The following is an 18,252-nucleotide window of genomic DNA, read 5'->3' as shown; positions in this document are numbered from 1 at the left end:
AGTTTTTTTTTTTTTTTTTTTTTTTTTTTTTTTCTCCGGAGAGCTCCGAGAGTCTTGTAAATACTTTCTGTGTAGAGAATTTCAAGGCCTTCAATTCAATTCAAGTTATTGATTTTAATAAAGAATTTTTTTTTTTTTTATTTTAAATTTTTTTTCATATATAGGTTATTTTATTTTTTTTAATATAAGTTATTTTATTTTATAACTATATATAAGATATAGCCCACTATTTAGATTTATGATCCATTTCAAAAAAAAAAAAAAAAAATAAATAAAAATAAAAATAAATCAAATAAACATTTCAAGTACTAGTATTTCAATATTCCAAAATTTCAAAATTTCATCATGGTAGATCTACATACAAATTGACCAAAAAAAAAAAAACCACATTCATAAAATCAAGGACCAATTGCATACAAATAAAAAATTTTAAATATTCACCAAAGGTCATTTAAATACGTGCACTTTCTTAGGAGAGTTCTTTCTTTCAAATTACTATATATAGTTATATAGTTATCTCTATTATAGCATAAAATTTAATCAAACACAAACTCCTCGTGAAAAACGAGCACTAAGCTCAGATTAACACAAATACCTTTTAATTGCTAAAAAAAAATACCTCTTAGACAAACTATATATATATATATATATTGTTCTTAGAATCATACTCTTAACTTCAATATCAATCAATTGAAATTTTTTTTTTTCTTTCTTTCTTTTTTTCTTTCTCATTAAATATTTACTTCTCATTTTTATCTTATCATTTATACCAATGCCGTCTTCTTCTACCTCTTCTTCTGCGTTGACAATTCGTAAATTAGAGTACAATGAAATTGAACAGGCTGCTCAAACCCTTGTTGAATCTTTTGAAACTGACCCCTTTGTTGTCTTTTGTCTCCCAGATCCCTTGTCTTCTAAACATGAATCTTCCAACTCTGATCAGATTTCTCCAACTGTCAAGACCCAACGTGATGCTTATATCCGAGCCCTGTTCTACTTTATGACTTACCAGGGGACTGCATACACTATTGGTGATGACTATGGCTGTGTGGCCGTGTGGGTTCCTCCTGGATCCCAGTTTGTTGTCACGACATGGTCCTTGCTCCGTTCTGGTGCTTGGCGAGTTCTTTATCAGATTCCTATTCGTGGCATTCGCCGCACTTTTATGACCAGTGATGCAGGTGCTGAAGCGAAAAAAAGAGCCCTTCTTCCTCAATCATCTAATGTCACAAGTTTCGATAAAAGTTCTACTTCTACTTCTTCTACTTCGACAAATATTAATAATAATAATAATAATAATAATAATAATACCCCGCAAATTAAAAACGATTATGAAAATCACTGGTACTTGGCCATCATAGGGACTAAGAAAAAATCTCAAAACCAAGGCCTAGCTAAAACACTCATTCGCCATTTTACTGAAAAGGCAGACCAGGCTGGTATCAAATGTTATCTTGAGTCTACCTCTCGTAATAATGTCGAGTATGTCTACAAAAAGGCAGGCTTCCATGTGGTAGAAGAAATTGTGCTTGAAGACGATGGCGTCACGTGTACTATTTTTTGTATGGTTCGCAACCCAGGTGCTGGCCCTCAGCCATAATTAGTTTGAAAAATGAATTCATTTTTCAAACTAATTAAAAAAAAAAAATCTTCTCGTTTTAATTTCACAAATTCTACAAAAATCAATATATTGATAATATATATTAATCTTTAAATTATATCTTTATAGTTTAATGTACAATAAAAATCAAATAAGTTTCGAATATATATAATTTATATATATATATATATATATTTTTATAAATATATCAATGTGTTTCTCACTTTTTTTTTTGTTCTCTCCCATATCATATCATCAAATAATCCGCGATAGAGACATCATACGCCGCGCATCATTATCTACACTTTCTCGCCGCGCCTTTTTATGTGAGGGTGAATGTTGCAACTGTTGTTTTTGATGTTGATGTTGAGAAGTAGGTGCAGGCGTCGATTCAGTAATTGTGATTGTTGGTGGCACCATTTGGGCGTTATTTTCATCTCCAAAACTGATTTTGTTTTCCTTTCTATCCTGTTCATCTTTATTTTCTCTTTTCTCAGCTTCATCATCTTCTAAAGGCTGCTTGCGTTTAGATAATGGATTTATCGACTCCGGGTTAAGAAGCAATGTTGATACTGTTACACTCCCACTAGGTCGTGAAACTGGTGTTGAGCCATTCATCTTAGACTCAACAAATACTGGCTCACTCAAGGGATTTTTTTGTGATTGTGGATTCTTTAACTCAGTCCCAGAACCTAAATTACCCTTGCGGCGTGCAATGAGCTCCTCTAGTACATCAATTCGTGCTTCCAAAGCATCCCATTCAGCCCATGGGTTCTTTCTCTCATCTTCAGGCTCCTTCTTGGGTTCATCACCACTTGAGCTATCCTCTTCATCATCTGCATCAGAATGATCATCCATAGGCAACGTTTGCGAATGTCTAGATCCACCAAATCTTCTGTGATGATGGTGTGTTCTTCCAGAGTTACTTCCAGAGCTACTTCCAGAGTTACTTCCAGAGTTGACTCCATTGCTGCTGCCGCTGCCGCTGCTGCTACTGCTACGCCGAGATTTTCCTGACACTTTGGTCTTTGATAATGATGGCAAAGATAATCCATCAACTTCTTCACCACTAGCAGTAGGCTCAGGGCTTGCTGGATCAATAACTACAGTTGGAATGTGTGAAGGTAGTTTATCAGCAATATCATCACCGTCTGATGAACTCTTAAATTTTCTTGGCGCGGCTCTAGAAACGTCAACACCCTGTTCAAAACTTCCCGTATGAGAGTTCATTAGTCCATCGCCTGCCCGCGGAAAAATCCATTCATGATGGCCAATCCCTTGTAAATCAGTCGCCATCACTGCAACCACCGTCTCGTCCTCAAGTGGCTTATACTCAGCATTCCCAGTTGCCAGCGTTGCGGTACTTGTTGCTGCAGCTTCTGCACGTCGAAACTCGCGCACAAGTAGCCGCACAAACCCATCAATGTACCGCCCATAAACGCCATAAACTGTGCGTGCGCGCGATGCTGCCCGGATCGCTGCAACAAGATCCCGACCTGTATCACAGTCCTCAAAAGCAAATGCAACTATTGAGCATTGCCAAAGATGCGTTATAACCGCGTCATTAGCTACTCGCGAAAAATTCAGGTATGCGCGAGCCCAAAACTTGTCGTCTTGTATTGGCTTATTCGTGTCACTGCAGCCGCCAAAAAATAGCAGCACACGGCGAACAAATCCACGAACAGTTTTGGCACCATTGTAACAGGCATCAGCGCTACGTTGAAATTGCGCTCGAGTGGCTATGGGTGAAAAATTTGTGCGCATTAAATTGTGCTGCGCATATTTAACAACTATAACTATGAAGAACCCCTTGTATTCTAGAGGCTCATTGAGTTCAGAATCGAGCACGTGTGCCGGTAACAGTGCCCAAAAAGTTTCAAAATATGAATTAAACGTATCAATCGTTAGTTTTGACAGTGACACTTGAGAAGCCAGAGTGCGGCATGTAACATCAGTCATACGAATAAGATGCACGACAACGTTGAAAAGCCTAGTATCTTCATCTAAAGACAATTGTTCCGGCTTTTGGCCTGTAACTCCATTTGGCAAGAGATAAGAGCTCGGCAAATATCTCTCGTGAATAATAACATCGCGACCCCAACGCAGAGCAGAAATACGATCGGCTGTAAAAAGAGACCACCAAAGGTGTTGGTCAGCAGATGTTAGACCAGCTGCAACACCTGTTCTATATGCAGCTTGTATACCTTGAGACAGCCATAAAGAAGCAAGAGATCGTCTATTTGTCTCTTGATAATACATATGATTAAGCATTGCTGTATTGATCCAATCATGGTTAAATGTTGACTCAGAATTAGGAGACAAAATCATAAGTCGTTCTGAAATAGCCATGAATTCGTCACCTTGTTTCATTACAGAAATATTAGGGTCAATATCATCACGAACGCCCAGCGCCAATACAGCAAAAAACCCAGAAACCCATGTTTGGCGAGGAATAAATTTGCAATATTCGTCTTCAGATCCTGGCTTGTGCTCCCATTTGATTTGGTTCTTGACATAAATTTTCAAAAAGCTCCATTGTTGCGATGGTAGCCAAATCTGATATGCATCATAATAATTTTGCATCAACACATCAACGGTTTTCCGTGTAGGAACGTAGCGAGCTAAATTATGAGTATCAATTTCTTGTTCGTCGGGCAAGTCGCTGCTGTGAGCAGTTGAGTAGTCAACATAGCTTTTTTTAGAAATGGGTGCAGGGCCTGTTGCTGAAGTTTTAACCGGGGAGGAAGACAATGGTGGTGGCTGCGGAGTAAAGGAATACCCTGGTGGCGGTGCAAAAGCGCCTTTGTTATATTTTTGCATAAAGCGTAAAGCTTTATTTAGGGCTTCGGAAGTAGCAGGTCGTAAAGCATAAGGTATTGGCTGTACTAAAGCATTTCCTGGCATAGTACTCGGAATCAATGCAACAGAACCAGTAATACCAGATTGGACGGTGGGTGTAACTAGCTTGGGTGACATAATGAGTAAGTTTGGAGAAGCTGAACCATGTAAAGAAGATGGAGGTCCTGAACCAGATTGGGAAATTCCACTCAATGTTGATGGCCGACGGATCGACAAGCCATATTGACCCCAGCGTTGTTGATCGTCATGAGGCTGCAAGTATGGTGAAACTGAAATATCAGAAACTTCTGAGTTGCGTCGTGAGCGTTGATTCCATCCATTAGTTCCGTCATGAAGACCTGGTGAAGATAATGGTGATGGTGACAAAGATTTGTTGCGAGAAGGAACAGCCAGTAGTCCGCTAGAGGAGTGGTCATTTGTCACAGAAACTCCACCAGGATTAGGTGAAAGGCCATTTAAGCCACCAGGCATGTCGCTCGAAGAACTGTAGTTTATATCCGAAACTGGAGTATTAGCCCGTAATGGCCCTGATGTGGCTACAGCTAGTGGATCTAAACAGACCAAATGGGACGGTACGGGAACATTGGCTTCCCGAAGAAGTGCTTGGTACTCATCAACGCAAGAAAGCAGGTGAGAAATATTGCGCTCCATATCTTTAATTTGCTTTGATGAACTCATACGGCGATTCGTATCTTTGGTAAATTGGCATTTAAGTTGTCGATGAATACATTCAGAGCACGCAGAGGTTTCTGTAGCATTGCATTTAACCTTGCGTTCACGACAAGAATCACAGGATGGGTCTTTGCGTCGCTGTCGAAAAGGCCTTCGAGTAGCTGGATTGATTTTGGTTTCACCAGAAACACTGTCGATCCCAGCACTGACTGTCGAAGCTTCATTGGATGATGAGACAGATGGTGACAATGGGACATTTGAGACAGGTGCAACGACATTAGCAGATGTTGTTGATGGCGAAACTGATGGAGAATAAAATGGTTCTGGCGTTAAATAGTCACTGTTGTACCCACGTCCTGAAGTTGAATTAGTAGTAGGAAGAGATAAATGTGATGGACCAGCATTGAATATTGAAGCATCTCGTTCTTCTTGTTGAGTTGGGGGCGGTGGTGACGTAATTTGGAGTGTCGGAGGTGGTGCATCAAGTGAAGATGAATTTGCAGAAGATGAAATTGAAGGTTGGCTTACAGGAATTGTCAATAGTTGTAACGATTGATGTTGCTGCTGTTTAAGATGCGCTCCTGAAGGTGGTGCTGTCAATAAAGGACTGCGCAAGCCTGGCCCAGTTCCTGAATTTTGGGTATACAAATGGAGGGTATTGCTACTGCTGCCAGTCTTCCCATTACTAACACTACTACTGCTGATACTTGGAGGGATAGGTGATGGTGACCGGCCTGCGGCACTGGCACTTGGCCCTGTTGAATGCAATTCTGAATCTGAGAGCAAAGGAGGTAATGGTAACCGACTTGGTGATGGCGGAACAGGCGAACCTTGGCTTCTAAAAAATGTATGAATGTTAGATAATCAAGCTTTGAAACAAGAAAAAAATCCATCTATCTATCTCTATTTCTTACCTGTAATCCAGCGTGCTAGGAGTTGGATATTCAAGAGGGGAATAAGGTGGATGAATAATCGAACCACCCGGTGATGATGGAGTGCGGTAGGGTGAAGTTGCGTATGGAGGCCGAACTCCAGTGTTAGAGCCGCCAGTAGTATTTCCACCAGATGGAATCTGTAAAAACCCGTCTGCAGATGTATGGGGTGCTGAAACGTGCTGAGCAGCTGTCGATGATCCATAAGGAAGAATATTATGGTTGGGATTATTTTGAGGATGACCATTGTGATAATAGTGGTTAATCAATGGGGGTAACAAGTTCTGTTGTTGCTGTGGTGGCTGTGGCGGATTTGATTGTTGTGATTGCTGTGATTGCTGTGATTGCTGTGATTGCTGTGATTGCTGTGATTGCTGTGATTGCTGTGATTGCTGCTGTTGTTGAAGTTGAAGTTGATGCTGTTGTTGTTGTTGTTGTTGTTGTTGTTGTTGTTGTTGTTGTTGTTGTTGTTGTTGTTGTTGTTGTTGTCGACGAACAGCAAGTCCCGAGGCATTATCAACACGAAGAGAAGCAATCGGCGGTAAATGTCCCGGCGGAGCTCCATCATGCTCACCAGTGTCCGCAGAACCGTTGGAGGCGGACTCTGCGTGGAAGGAGTGTTTGGTGGGCATATGTTAGTATCACCGCATGGGATAGCGGGTTTTATGTCAAGAGTCGCTATAATATGAATAAATTTAGATCCTTCAAGTCAGTCAATATATTGGTTGATCGATCAGACAGTCGGTCGCTTGAGGCGAAACGGCAGCAGAGCGCGTGGTTGGAGACTGCGGTCAATCGATGTAAGTCGGTCAGTGTTGTAAAGTTTTATATATATATATATATATATATATATATATATATATATGCTGTTAAGTGTCGGGTATTTATTAGCGTTAAAAAAAAAATCTACAATTACAAAAACAGGTGGCTGGGATTTTCAAAAAAATAAAAAAAAAAAAAGATTTGGGCGGGTTGACTAGCGGGGACAGGTGGGTCTCCGCCCTGAGAAAAACACCACCACCATACTTTGTGCCCCGAATGCAAAAAATTTTTTGCTTATGTAATATGAAAATGTAACAAACAGGTAGGTAAATGTGACGTAATACCTCAACTTGAGGACTTCAATTTGAATACATGTGTAATAAACTATCTAAAGTAACCTTCTCTTTTTTTTCTTTTTATTTATACTTCATTTTCTGGCTTTTATCTTCTAAATGGGAATGCCAGTGTACTCGCCATAGCCCAGAAGCAAGTTAGCATTCTGCAAACATTGAGTGGCAGCACCCTTAAGCAGATTGTCAATGGTAGCAACCACAACAACACGGTCACCGCGGGAGGAAACTCCAAACCCGCCAATAGACACGCTGTGCTTGCCAGAAATATCGCGAACCAACGGCGCCTCACCGGTTACGTGGATAAGCTTCTCACCAGCGTATCGGTCCTGGTACAGGTTGCGAATTTCACGCGACGACAGTGGTGTCTTAAGAGGAATAGAAATAGTGTGTGTAATGCCTTGGAACCATTGAGCAACATGGGGAGTAAAGGCAATTTGAGTACCCAACTGGCGAGACACCTCACGCTCGTGAATGTGATCAGTAAGAGAGTAAGGAATCAAGTTGTTGGTGAGGACCTTGATGTCATTCTTGGGAGAAGGCTTGGTACCAGCGCCAGAGTAGCCAGAAACACCAAAGACAGAGGGCTGGCCATTGCCCAAGTGTTCAACAAGGGGAGAAATTGCCAGTTGAGCAGCAGTAGCGTAACAGCCAGGATTCGAAATCTTACGGGCAGTAGCATACTTAGAACGGTCTCCAAGCTCAGGGAGACCATAGAGCCACTCATTGGTGTCGTCGAAGCGGTAGTCGGCAGACAAGTCAATAATCTTGGAAGTTTTAGCCGAGTTTGCATTGTCAATGGCATCAACAAAGGGCTTGCAAACGCCATTGGGCAAAGCCATGACCCAAATATCAACCTCACCGCGCTCTTCGAGACGGCGGATGTCCTCAACCTGAAGATTATCGTAAATAATGCGCTTCTTGTCGTAACCGTTAAGAGGCTTACCTGCTAATTCACGAGAAGAAACGTGAGAAAGCTCGAGGTAAGGATGCTGGTTAATCAGGTCAATGAGGGCCTGGCCAGTGTAGCCGCGTGCACCAATAAGAGCAACCTTGGCAGGCTTGGTGCTAGTTCCCTCCTTGAGAGGTGGGTTAGGGTTGGTAGTGCTCTCAGTGCTGTAAGAACGGGCACCCATAATACCGAAGGGGCGGCGAGGCATAGAAAGACCAGAGCGAGTGCTGAAAGATCTAGTTTGAATCTTAGGGCCACTGGCAGAGGTGGCTTGAGCAGCAGCTGTTTGGGAAGCAACTTCCGCGGAGAAAGTGGAAATCAACTTTGAAATTTCAGCAGAGTCTTTGAGACCATACCAAAACAAAATTTGGCCGTCCTTGGCAAAAGAACCGTCGGCTTTGCTGAAATGCCAGGAAGCATTCTCATCTTGATCAGAAATAACCCATTGGAGAACGGGGTAGTCCTTGCGGATGGCAGTCCAAATATTGTCAGTAACATTGTTGAGCCAGCCGTTCTTGCTAGGCAAGAACTTCTCCAAAGTAGGAATGGGCTCAGTGTTCTTAACAATGGCCAAAACTTCAAGAGGTTCGTCACCGTAAGCTTTAAAAGAAGTTCCTTCAAGCTGACGAAGGTAAGAGGCAACAGAGATAGTCTTATCGGCAATCACAGGGTCGCGCTGAAGGGCCTTGCGGAGGGCCTCCTGAGAGGGGAATTGCTCGAGGTTTTCACGTGAGAGCAACTTGTAGCCGCGTCTAATCAGAGTACCGGCACCAGAGTCGGTGAAGAGCTCCTTCTGAAGATCGTGAACAGAAATAATAGCGACAGATGATGATCTAGGAAGGTAGGTGAGAAGTTCCTTAATTTCCTTAATTTTGAGCTTGGTGCCGTACTTAACCCAAGGCTCCTTCATGAGATCGTCGTACTCCTCGTCAAGGTTAATAACCGAAATCTTTTCGCCGGTAGAGCCATTGATAAGACCACCCTTTTCGTTCAGGTAAACAATCTTGAGGGGCTCAATAACACGAGCGAGCTCACCAGCAGCAACGTCAGCATTGACGTTCAAAATCTGGCCATCAGGGGTCTCAGCAAGTGATGTAAGAATGGGAAGCGCACCAGCATTAATGGAGGCTTCAATGGGGGTTTTGTCAACAGAAGTGATTTTTCCAACAAGATGATACTTTTCCTTGTCAAGGTAGTCAGCACCGAAAACACCACCAGTGATGGGGCGGGCACGGACACCGAGTTTCTCAAGAGCCTCAACAAGCTTGAGATTTTGTTGAAGGAACATCTTGCGAACAACAGACATAGTCTTGGAGTCTGTGATACGGATACCATCAATGTAGTCAGGAACAATTCCTTGAGACTCGAGAACGGCATTGATCTGGGGACCAGTACCGTGGAGAATGATGGGGTAAAGACCAACATGGTACAAGAAAGCGAGAGCAGAAGCAAGCTCGTTGAGATTGTCAGTAATGATTGCACCACCAACCTTGATGACAGCAAATTGCTGGCTAAATTTTTGTTAATAAAAGTTTTTGGTTAGTCTGCATATAAAGTAATAAAATAATGGTAGTACACAGAATATATAAAGTTTTTTGAAATAGAGAGAGGGGAGAAATAGAAAAGGTATCCAACAAAAAACTTTGATAAGAACTCGAATCGGGTATTGAAAAAAAAAAAAAATAATAATAATAATAAAATTGCTCAACAAGTTGTACCAAACACCAATTTAACAACACAACACATACTTGGAGACGGAGGTGAAGTACTTCAGGTATTGCTCAACTTCACGTTTAGAGCCAATGCTGTCAAGTAATTGAATGACAGTAGAGCGAGTCGAATAAGAGCGGCGAGCAGCGGCACGAGCAGCGTTGGGGAATTTGGAAGTAGTAGAGGACTTGGTAAGTTGCAATTGTTGCTGTTGGACGGAGCGAGCATGGTGAAGGCCGGCAACTGCAACAGTGGCCTTTGAGACCACTGAACGAGCAGTGGAGGCTCGCAAAAGAGTGGCGGAAGATTGACCCAAGGATCGAATCATCTTAAATGAAAAAAAAAGAGTGGTATAAAAAAATAGTAAGAAAAGTACGAAACTTGAAGAGAAAAAAAAAAAAAAGAAAGAAAAGGGAAAAGAAAGAAACAAAAAAAAAAAAAGATTTTTTTAAAAGAGTCAGAGGAGGGGTGCAAGAAAAGAAATTTGCCAATTTTGTGAGGGAGCGTTTTTTTTTTTTAAGTGGGCGAAGGTTAGGGTTCCAACCCCAGCCCGAAAAAATTTTTTGGCTATCACACGTGACTTGGTACTCATTTTCGATGGGCCACCACCACTAACAGTCCAGCAACCACCACACAACCTCCAAGGATACCCCAGCATGTATAGGCGACTTTCGCACCGGCCAGTCGGAAGACTGCGGCACCTCTATTTGCATACTACGGTCTTGTCAGCAAAAAAAAGCATATTTATTATATGTACAAACGGTATTAACGATTTCGAAAGATGATCCAGCCCTTACATTTAGCCCCGGCGCTCCAGACGATTCAGCTTCTTGGCTGTCTTTGCGTTGTTGCGTGTGCTTTGACCACGCACTGGCAGACTTAAAGCGTGACGACGACCAGCGTAACTACCAATGGTACGCTTGAGAGTAATATTTGCACGTAGCTCATTTCGCGCCTCATTTTCAATCGTATATGTTGTTAATTCTTTAGCTATGGATAACACATCTTGTTCGTCTAGTTGATGCATGCGCTTCTGGGGGTAAATTCCCAGCTTGGAGCAGATCTTAATGGCATTGTTGATGCCCAGAGCATAGAACTTGGATGCGAGGCCAATCTTAAAAAAAAAAAAAAAAAAGAAATCGCTAGTTAGCAAAAACAAATAATACAAAAGTAATAATAAAAAGAATAAAGATACATACCGAGACCAGCTGGTTGCCTCTAAAGGACTTTCCCATAATATTTGTAACCATTTTTGCTGATATTAATGTTGCCTTGAATCCCTAATGGCTTGAAATTTTCACTGGTTGCAGTGTTGAATAAATAATATTAAAAGCTGCAGGCCTAAAAAAAAATTTTCCCTCAAAGCAAAAAAACTGAGGTTAGGGTATCACGTGATTATAACATTTACTGACCCACAAAATACTCTTATCCCAATGTTGGTAGATAATCGATCTTTGCTTGACACCACCACAGACTATCTTCATTAACCATTATTATATTTTACTTAGCCATGACTGAGAAATTTGTACTTCCTGGTATGTGTTTTTTTTTTTTTTTTTTGATTTTTCTTTACTCGTTCTATACTAACTATTCCTAGGTATTCAAGAAATTAATACGTATGTAATAGAATTTTTGACAATTTCTTAATATCACCAACTTACAGCCCCACCAGCCCCATCTCTGTAGAAGAGCTTGAGATTCTTCGCCACCAGTATTACTCCGAGGGTCAGTTTGTGAGTTTACAAACACGCTTCAATTACGCATGGGGTCTTGTGCGTTCACAGACTGTTTCCGACCAGCAGTTCGGTGTTAAGTTACTTACTGATCTCTTTAAAGATTCCCCAGAACGTCGCCGTGAGGTCCTTTACTATCTCTCAATCGGTAACTACAAGCTCCAAGAGTATTCTAAAGCCCGCAAGTACGCTGACATTTTATTGGAGATTGAACCAGATAACCGCCAAGCAGCTCAGCTTAGACAAGTCATTGAAGATAGACTTGCAAAGGAAGGTCTTATTGGTGTCGCAATCACATCGGGTGTCATTGCTGCTGCTGCTGCCGCAATTACTTTCTTTGCAAAGTACCACAATACTCGGCGATGAATTAGATATCATTTATCACAATACCATGGGGAATCAAAAAAAAAAAAATAAAATAAAATAAAATAAAATAAAAGGGGGAAAAAAAAAGAGAAAAGAAATAAATAAAATATTGAGATTTTTTTTTGTTATTAAAACTATTTATCATAATCAACTATCATTAGATGTTTAAAAAAATAAGCTAGAAAGAGAAAACAATGGGAAAAAAAATTGGTTCGTGAATATTTATCTGAGACATTGGTGATACCATTAAGCATCAGGCATTTCAACATCCTCGCTATTAGGCTTCTTTTCATCCTTGGCTTCGGTCTCAGTCTCCTCCTCCTTTGATTTAGGTACATCAGCCATCTCGACATCCTTAGGTTCTTCATCAGCCTTGGGCTTTTCATCAGACTTCGTGGTAGTTTCCTTATCTTCTCCAGTCTCCTCAGACTTTTTAGACTCTTCTTTAGCTTCTTCTTCCTTGGATTCTTCCTTGGATTCTTCACCTTCCTCGGCTTCCTTATTCACCTCTATTGTATCTTCGTCCTTAGTTTCTTCTTTAGACTCTTCTTTAGACTCTTCCTTGGATTCTTCCTTGGACTCTTCCTTGGACTCTTCCTTGGAATCTTCCTTGGACTCTTCCTTGGACTCTTCCTTGGACTCTTCCTTGGACTCTTCCTTGGACTCTTCCTTGGACTCTTCCTTGGACTCTTCCTTGGACTCTTCCTTGGACTCTTCCTTGGACTCTTCCTTGGACTCTTCCTTAGAATCCTCCTTGGATTCCTCCTTAGCTTCCTTGTTAACTTCTTCTACAGCCTTGGACTCTACTTTTGTCTCTTCCTTGACCTCCTTCTTTTCCTCTTCTTTAGGAAGACCAGCCAAAACACTAAACTGACCACCTGCTCCAGCAAAAACAATTTTAACACCACGCGTCGCAGTGTTTTCAATCTTAGTAGGAACTTCTTCATCTTCAGGGGAATCTTCACCAGGAGGCTTACCGTGACCAAGTTGATAGGTTTCACCAAACCCCCAGGTATATGCCGATCCATCAAGAGCAAGACCCAAGGAATGATCAAAGCCAGCAGCAATGAACTTAAATTTTGGAACATCGGGACCCTCGAGTTTGGTAGGAATAGGAACGTAGCCAGGAGTACCATTGGCCTCACGTACAGTATATTCAGGAAGGTTGGAAGGGTTAAGACCAAGTTGATGAAAGTTCATTTCACCAAACACGTAAACATCTCCTTCCTTAGTCAACGCAAGAGAATGATGGTTACCTGAAGCAATTTGAACAATGTTCTTGTCATCAAAAAAGGGTGCGTGAGTAGGCTTTTTGATTACAGCTCCACTACCAACATCCTCCGGGTTTCCGGCCTGGCCAAAGTTGTTGAGACCCCATGAAAATACCTTAGAGTCTTGGTCAATAGCGAATGAAGTGTACTCACCAGCATAAACGTCTTTAATTTTCTTGAGTCCAGGGATTTTCAGGGGACCAAATACGTGTGTGCGCAGGTTGGCATTAACGGCCATACCAAGCTGGAACGAAGTGCCCACGCCCCAACTGTAAACATCGCCATTCTTATCAAGAAGAAGGAAATGTTCCTTTCCAGCTGCCATTTTGACAACATGGCGAATGGTATTTATGTGGACAGGTTCACGCTGATATTGAATACCAGTCTTGAAGCTCTTTTTTCCGTCGTCGATAAAGGTACCCCAGGCCCAAAGATGGCCTTCTTCAGTGATGGCAGCAGAGGCATCATCAGTGGCTGCAATATCGACAAAAACAACATTCTCAGGAAGACCCTCGACTAAAGCTGGTGTAGACTCCTTAGAATTAATGATCCAGTCATCATCAATCTCATCTTCAGATTCTTTGGTGGGGCGGCCCAACACACCCGAGTCGTTTTGACCCCATGACCAAACGCGACCAGCGTGATCAAGAGCAATAACATGGGCACCACCAATTGCCAGCTTAACGATACCCGCAGAGTCAATTGGAAGCAATGGGTTAAGACGTGGTCTCTTAACTTCGGTTACCAAAGGTCCCAAACCAAGTTCGCAGATAGACCCTGAGCCAAAAACGTAAACATTGAGACGCTGTTGAGGCAATTCTGGAATGGGATTAAATGAAGGCTTAGTGGATCTTTTAGGGGTAGCCTTGATAACAGCAGCAGCAGTTGCAGCAGCACGACTTCGGGGAGTACGAGGTGCCTTAGGCTTTGGAGAAGTAACGGCAGGAGCTTCAAGGGTAGTGGTGGTGGTGGTAGTGGTTGCTGTAATTGCAGCTGTCGACTTTTTAGGCTTAGGTTCTTCCTTTTCATCAGTCTTAGTACGCGTCTTGGATTTAGGTTTTGCAGTCTTAGGTTCAGCAGTGCTCTTTGAAGTTGAAGAAGGTTCACGTTTAGACGTAGTGGTAGATTTCTTTGGGGTAGAAGGCTGTTTAGCAGTCTCCGCTTTGGATGTAGGTTTTGTTGCACGGCGAGATGTTTTGGCAGTAGATTCTTCAGTCTTTTTGGTGGTTGTGCGGGCTTTCTTAACAGGCTCCTCAGTAGACTTTTCAGGAGCATTGGCAGTTTTACGCTGGCGTTTAGTACGCGTCTCTTTGCCATTGGGCTCAGAGGCAGCGGTCTTGCCGTTTGATCGAGAGCGGGCAGAGGTAGTCGCAGGAGCCTCCTTCTCGTCATGAGACTCGGTCTTTCTTTTGCGAGTAGCTGGCATTTATTCGGCAAATAAAAATAACTGTAATATAGAAATAAACAGGAAGCTAATAGCTATATGGATGAATTGCTTTTGTGAATATATGAATTTTAAAATAAAGAATGGTTTAATGTTAAAAGAAAGGAAAGCAAAAAATTAAAAAATTTAAAAAAATTTGGGGCCCAAAATGCTGGAGGTGATTTTTTCGTTTTCAATTTTTTTTTTTTTCGTGTTTCGTGCGGTGGGCTTCCAAAAATTTCATACTGAAAACCAAAGATGGGCAATTTATAATCATGTGATATATTACAAAATAATCCTGTAATATGTTACTAATAATAATAAAAATATTTTCAAGGTAAGGGTTTTTTTTTATTCTTTTAGGAAAAAAAAAAAATTTTGATCTTTTCATGATTATTTTTTGAAAATCTTTAATCGTGGTTACTGAAATACTTGCTTAGATATACCCTGTATGCCAGGAAGGCCCAAAAGGAACCTGAAAAAATCGGAGTATAAGAAACAGTTAAATTCTGAAATTGCAGAAACACCCTTAAATATAATTCCCAAAAAACGGTCAGATTTACTACTACTAGCAACAATGCCTAAAGACAACTCTTCCAAAAACAAGTCCTTGAGACACAATCCTCTCGAAATAGAACTTAAAGAGAGTGAGGGTAGACTGAGACGTGCCGGGAAAAAAAACGGTGCTACTGATGATGACGCGCTTGAAGACGAAATGGTGATAGATTCCAAGACTTCATCCAAAATTCTTAAGTTGGCCAAGCAACAAGATGATGAAATCAAGGCTGAAGCTCGAGCAGAGATCATTACCCAGAAAAAGCTTGCTTCAGGGCAAATTTCCAGCAAAAAGTACGAGTTTGACGAAGAAGACACTTATGCTGGTGCCTTGGATAGTGACGAAGATGAGGAAGAGGAACAAGACTACAGCGATTATGAGTACGAAGAAATCGAAATCAACCCTGAAGACGAAGCTTTGTACAATAAGTACGTTGGTGGAATAAATGAAGATAGCGATGAGCCTCAGCAGACTCTTGCAGACAAGATTATGGAAAAGATTCGTGAAAAGGAAATGATTATGGCAGGGGAGCAGCCTGAACCTGAGGAAGAGGAAGAAGAGGAAGAGGAAGAGGAACCCCATGGTGTCATGCTTCCTGAAAAGGTCATTGCAGTTTATGTCAAGGTTGGCGAGCTGTTATCAAGATACAAGTCCGGTAAGCTCCCTCGTGCGTTTAAAATTATTCCTACCTTGAGAAACTGGGAAGATGTATTGTACGTTACACAGCCCGAGTCCTGGTCCCCTCAGGCTATTTATGAAGCCACAAAGATTTTTATTTCATCACTGGATTCAAGACAGTGCCAGAAGTACGTGTATAGTGTGCTGCTTGACCGATTCCGCTCAGAGCTGGAAAGCGGTGGTGAAACCGGTGTTGCTGCTTCCAAAAAGACACTCAATTATCATACGTACCGCGCTTTGAAAAAGTCTCTTTATAAGCCTGCTGCATTTTTTAAGGGTTTCCTTTTTCCCCTTGCCGAGTCTGGTACATGCACTGTTCGTGAAGCAACTATTGCTGCTTCTATTCTGGCTAAAGTTAGTGTCCCGGTGTTGCACTCAGGTGCTGCGCTGATGCGTTTGTCTGAGTACGAATATTACTCTGCGCCAACGTCGCTGTTTATGAAGGTGCTATTGGACAAGAAGTACGCACTGCCTTATAAGGTCATTGACTCGGTGGTGTTCCATTTTATGCGTTTCAAAAATGATAAGAAAAAGCTTCCTATTTTGTGGCACCAGTGCTTCCTGGTTTTTGCTCAACGATATAAGAATGATATTACTGAGGACCAGCGTGACTTTTTAATGGATGTTCTTAAGGTTCACAATCACCCTGAAATCACTCCTGAAATTAGACGAGAGCTTACTTCTGGTACTGCTCGTGTTGTGGATACTAACATGGAAATCGATGGTTAAAAAAAAATTAAGAGAATTAAAAAAATATTTGTGGGGTAATTAAAAGAATTTGGGATTTGTTTTATGCATTGAGATGTAGCCAATATATAGACGTTATTAGAAAACGATGCATCGTTTAACCATATGGTTAAAACATGAATTATGAGAGTAAACTCTGTGAAATTCCAAGAGAACAAGGAAACAAGAGCTTGAAGATTGTTATCCGTTATCGGGGCGATAAGCTTAATAATTATTGAAAAGTTTACGTCCGAGGGTTTGCCAGAAGAATGGACTTGTCTAATTTAGAAAAATGCATACTATTTCAAAGAGTTTTTTTTTTTTTTTTCTTTCAAGAAAAATAACTTTGATTGAAACAAGTTCAAAATACTTTGTATATTTTCGGAGTCCAGGTGTATCATCAAGCCACAAAATTGCGAAATCTACTAAAGCTTATACTACATATTGTAGTATAAGCTTTAGTAGTTTAGTACCTCTGTGGTAACCAACCAATCCACATATCAACTTGTCATCCTTACAAGGCGTAAAAATTTCCAAACTTTACATTTTTTTTACTCTTTTATTCTATTAAGTAAATTAAAGTGGAAGTATTTTTTTTAATTTTTTTTATTTTTATTTTTATTTTTACTTTTTACTTTTTACATTTTACTTAACTTGGCTTGGCTTGGCTTGGCTTCATCTCATTTGAATGCAGGTGACAATGAAATTTTTCACTGGTTTTCTTAGATTCCAGTTATAATATGTCAATTCAAACCCATTTTCAATATGTGCAATCCTTACAACAAGCATCTTTAAATTTTAATTATAGGTTTTGATATGTTTCATTAGATATCTTTAGCTAAAAATCATTCAGGAGTATAAATGAAAATATTGAACCTAGGTTTCCTTCTTTCATTTTTGTCAATAAATTTAATCAGCGCAGAATTTTTTTTTCATTATTCTTGATTTTTCAAAATTGCTCATTTGATTTTTGAAAAAAAAAAAAAAAAAAAAAACTAATTGTATCAATTTTTTTTTTTTTTTTTTTTTTTTTGAAATTTTATAAAGTGTAAAACTATAAAAAAAAATGTGGCTTGCAAGGATTTATTTCATAGAAAATAAAAAAAATAACCCTATCACAACCAACAAAAATTTTCATGTCGATAGTCGTCGCCTATTTCTTTGAGTTAAGTTAAGTTGTGAAAATACGTGGGGAAGAACATGAAAAAAAAAAAAAACTTGCTTTGGAAAAATGATTCTCAAAGTCACTGAAGCAAAAATAGTAAAATAATTCATCACGTGGAATCACGAGAGAAGAAAATGTACCCGAGTCAAACGTACGCTGGTTTTCTTTTCATGATATCTGATTGATGGATTGAAAAACCCATTTTTTTTTTGTTGAGAAACAGTGCGATGCATTGAAGATACCATAACTAGCCAGTAAACTTGATCAACTCATGAGTTAAAGCTATTGATTTTAAACGACTAATTAAAACCCATGGAAAACAATTTTTCAAACTAGAAATTGAGGCTTATCATTACGTAGGTTTTTTTTTTTTTTTGATATTTTATTTTTCACGACAATTAAGTTAATTCAATGTCATTATTCATGCTTGTTAATGATTTTAAATCAAAAAGCAATAATACTTTTGAATTCAATTCAAAATAATCGATAGGGTCCAG

General features: G+C 40.3%; 7 protein-coding genes across 7 annotated transcripts; 3 read left to right on the top strand and 4 right to left on the bottom strand.

Moving 5' to 3' along the window:
- Window positions 1–772: 772 nt before the first annotated feature.
- Window positions 773–1,600, top strand: SAPINGB_P004619 (uncharacterized protein; the record flags this gene model as incomplete). The annotated part of the gene is made up of 1 exon (XM_031999334.1): window positions 773–1,600. The coding sequence occupies one exon, from the start codon at window positions 773–775 to the stop codon at window positions 1,598–1,600; it is 828 nt and encodes a 275-aa protein (XP_031855225.1).
- Window positions 1,601–1,855: 255 nt separating this feature from the next.
- On the bottom strand, window positions 1,856–6,695 carry SAPINGB_P004618 (uncharacterized protein; the record flags this gene model as incomplete). The annotated part of the gene is made up of 2 exons (XM_031999333.1): window positions 1,856–5,969; window positions 6,046–6,695. 2 exons carry the CDS (start codon window positions 6,693–6,695, stop codon window positions 1,856–1,858), a joined length of 4,764 nt encoding a protein of 1,587 aa, XP_031855224.1.
- A 578-nt stretch (window positions 6,696–7,273) lies between these two features.
- On the bottom strand, window positions 7,274–10,165 carry SAPINGB_P004617 (uncharacterized protein; the record flags this gene model as incomplete). The annotated part of the gene is made up of 2 exons (XM_031999332.1): window positions 7,274–9,638; window positions 9,876–10,165. 2 exons carry the CDS (start codon window positions 10,163–10,165, stop codon window positions 7,274–7,276), a joined length of 2,655 nt encoding a protein of 884 aa, XP_031855223.1.
- A 471-nt stretch (window positions 10,166–10,636) lies between these two features.
- On the bottom strand, window positions 10,637–11,087 carry SAPINGB_P004616 (mitochondrial 37S ribosomal protein uS13m; the record flags this gene model as incomplete). The annotated part of the gene is made up of 2 exons (XM_031999331.1): window positions 10,637–10,951; window positions 11,037–11,087. 2 exons carry the CDS (start codon window positions 11,085–11,087, stop codon window positions 10,637–10,639), a joined length of 366 nt encoding a protein of 121 aa, XP_031855222.1.
- A 260-nt stretch (window positions 11,088–11,347) lies between these two features.
- On the top strand, window positions 11,348–11,936 carry SAPINGB_P004615 (uncharacterized protein; the record flags this gene model as incomplete). Its single annotated transcript, XM_031999330.1, has 3 exons — window positions 11,348–11,372; window positions 11,435–11,453; window positions 11,501–11,936. 3 exons carry the CDS (start codon window positions 11,348–11,350, stop codon window positions 11,934–11,936), a joined length of 480 nt encoding a protein of 159 aa, XP_031855221.1.
- A 246-nt stretch (window positions 11,937–12,182) lies between these two features.
- SAPINGB_P004614 (uncharacterized protein) lies at window positions 12,183–14,633 on the bottom strand (the record flags this gene model as incomplete). Its single annotated transcript, XM_031999329.1, has 1 exon — window positions 12,183–14,633. One exon carries the CDS (start codon window positions 14,631–14,633, stop codon window positions 12,183–12,185), a length of 2,451 nt encoding a protein of 816 aa, XP_031855220.1.
- Window positions 14,634–15,207: 574 nt separating this feature from the next.
- Window positions 15,208–16,593, top strand: SAPINGB_P004613 (uncharacterized protein; the record flags this gene model as incomplete). Its single annotated transcript, XM_031999328.1, has 1 exon — window positions 15,208–16,593. The coding sequence occupies one exon, from the start codon at window positions 15,208–15,210 to the stop codon at window positions 16,591–16,593; it is 1,386 nt and encodes a 461-aa protein (XP_031855219.1).
- Window positions 16,594–18,252: the final 1,659 nt, after the last annotated feature.

The sequence above is a fragment of the Magnusiomyces paraingens genome, assembly GCF_902498895.1.
Source record: "Magnusiomyces paraingens strain CBS 517.90 genome assembly, contig: contig3, whole genome shotgun sequence".
NCBI classification, from domain to species: domain Eukaryota; kingdom Fungi; phylum Ascomycota; class Dipodascomycetes; order Dipodascales; family Dipodascaceae; genus Magnusiomyces; species Magnusiomyces paraingens.
This window is presented reverse-complemented; position numbering and strand designations above follow the sequence as displayed.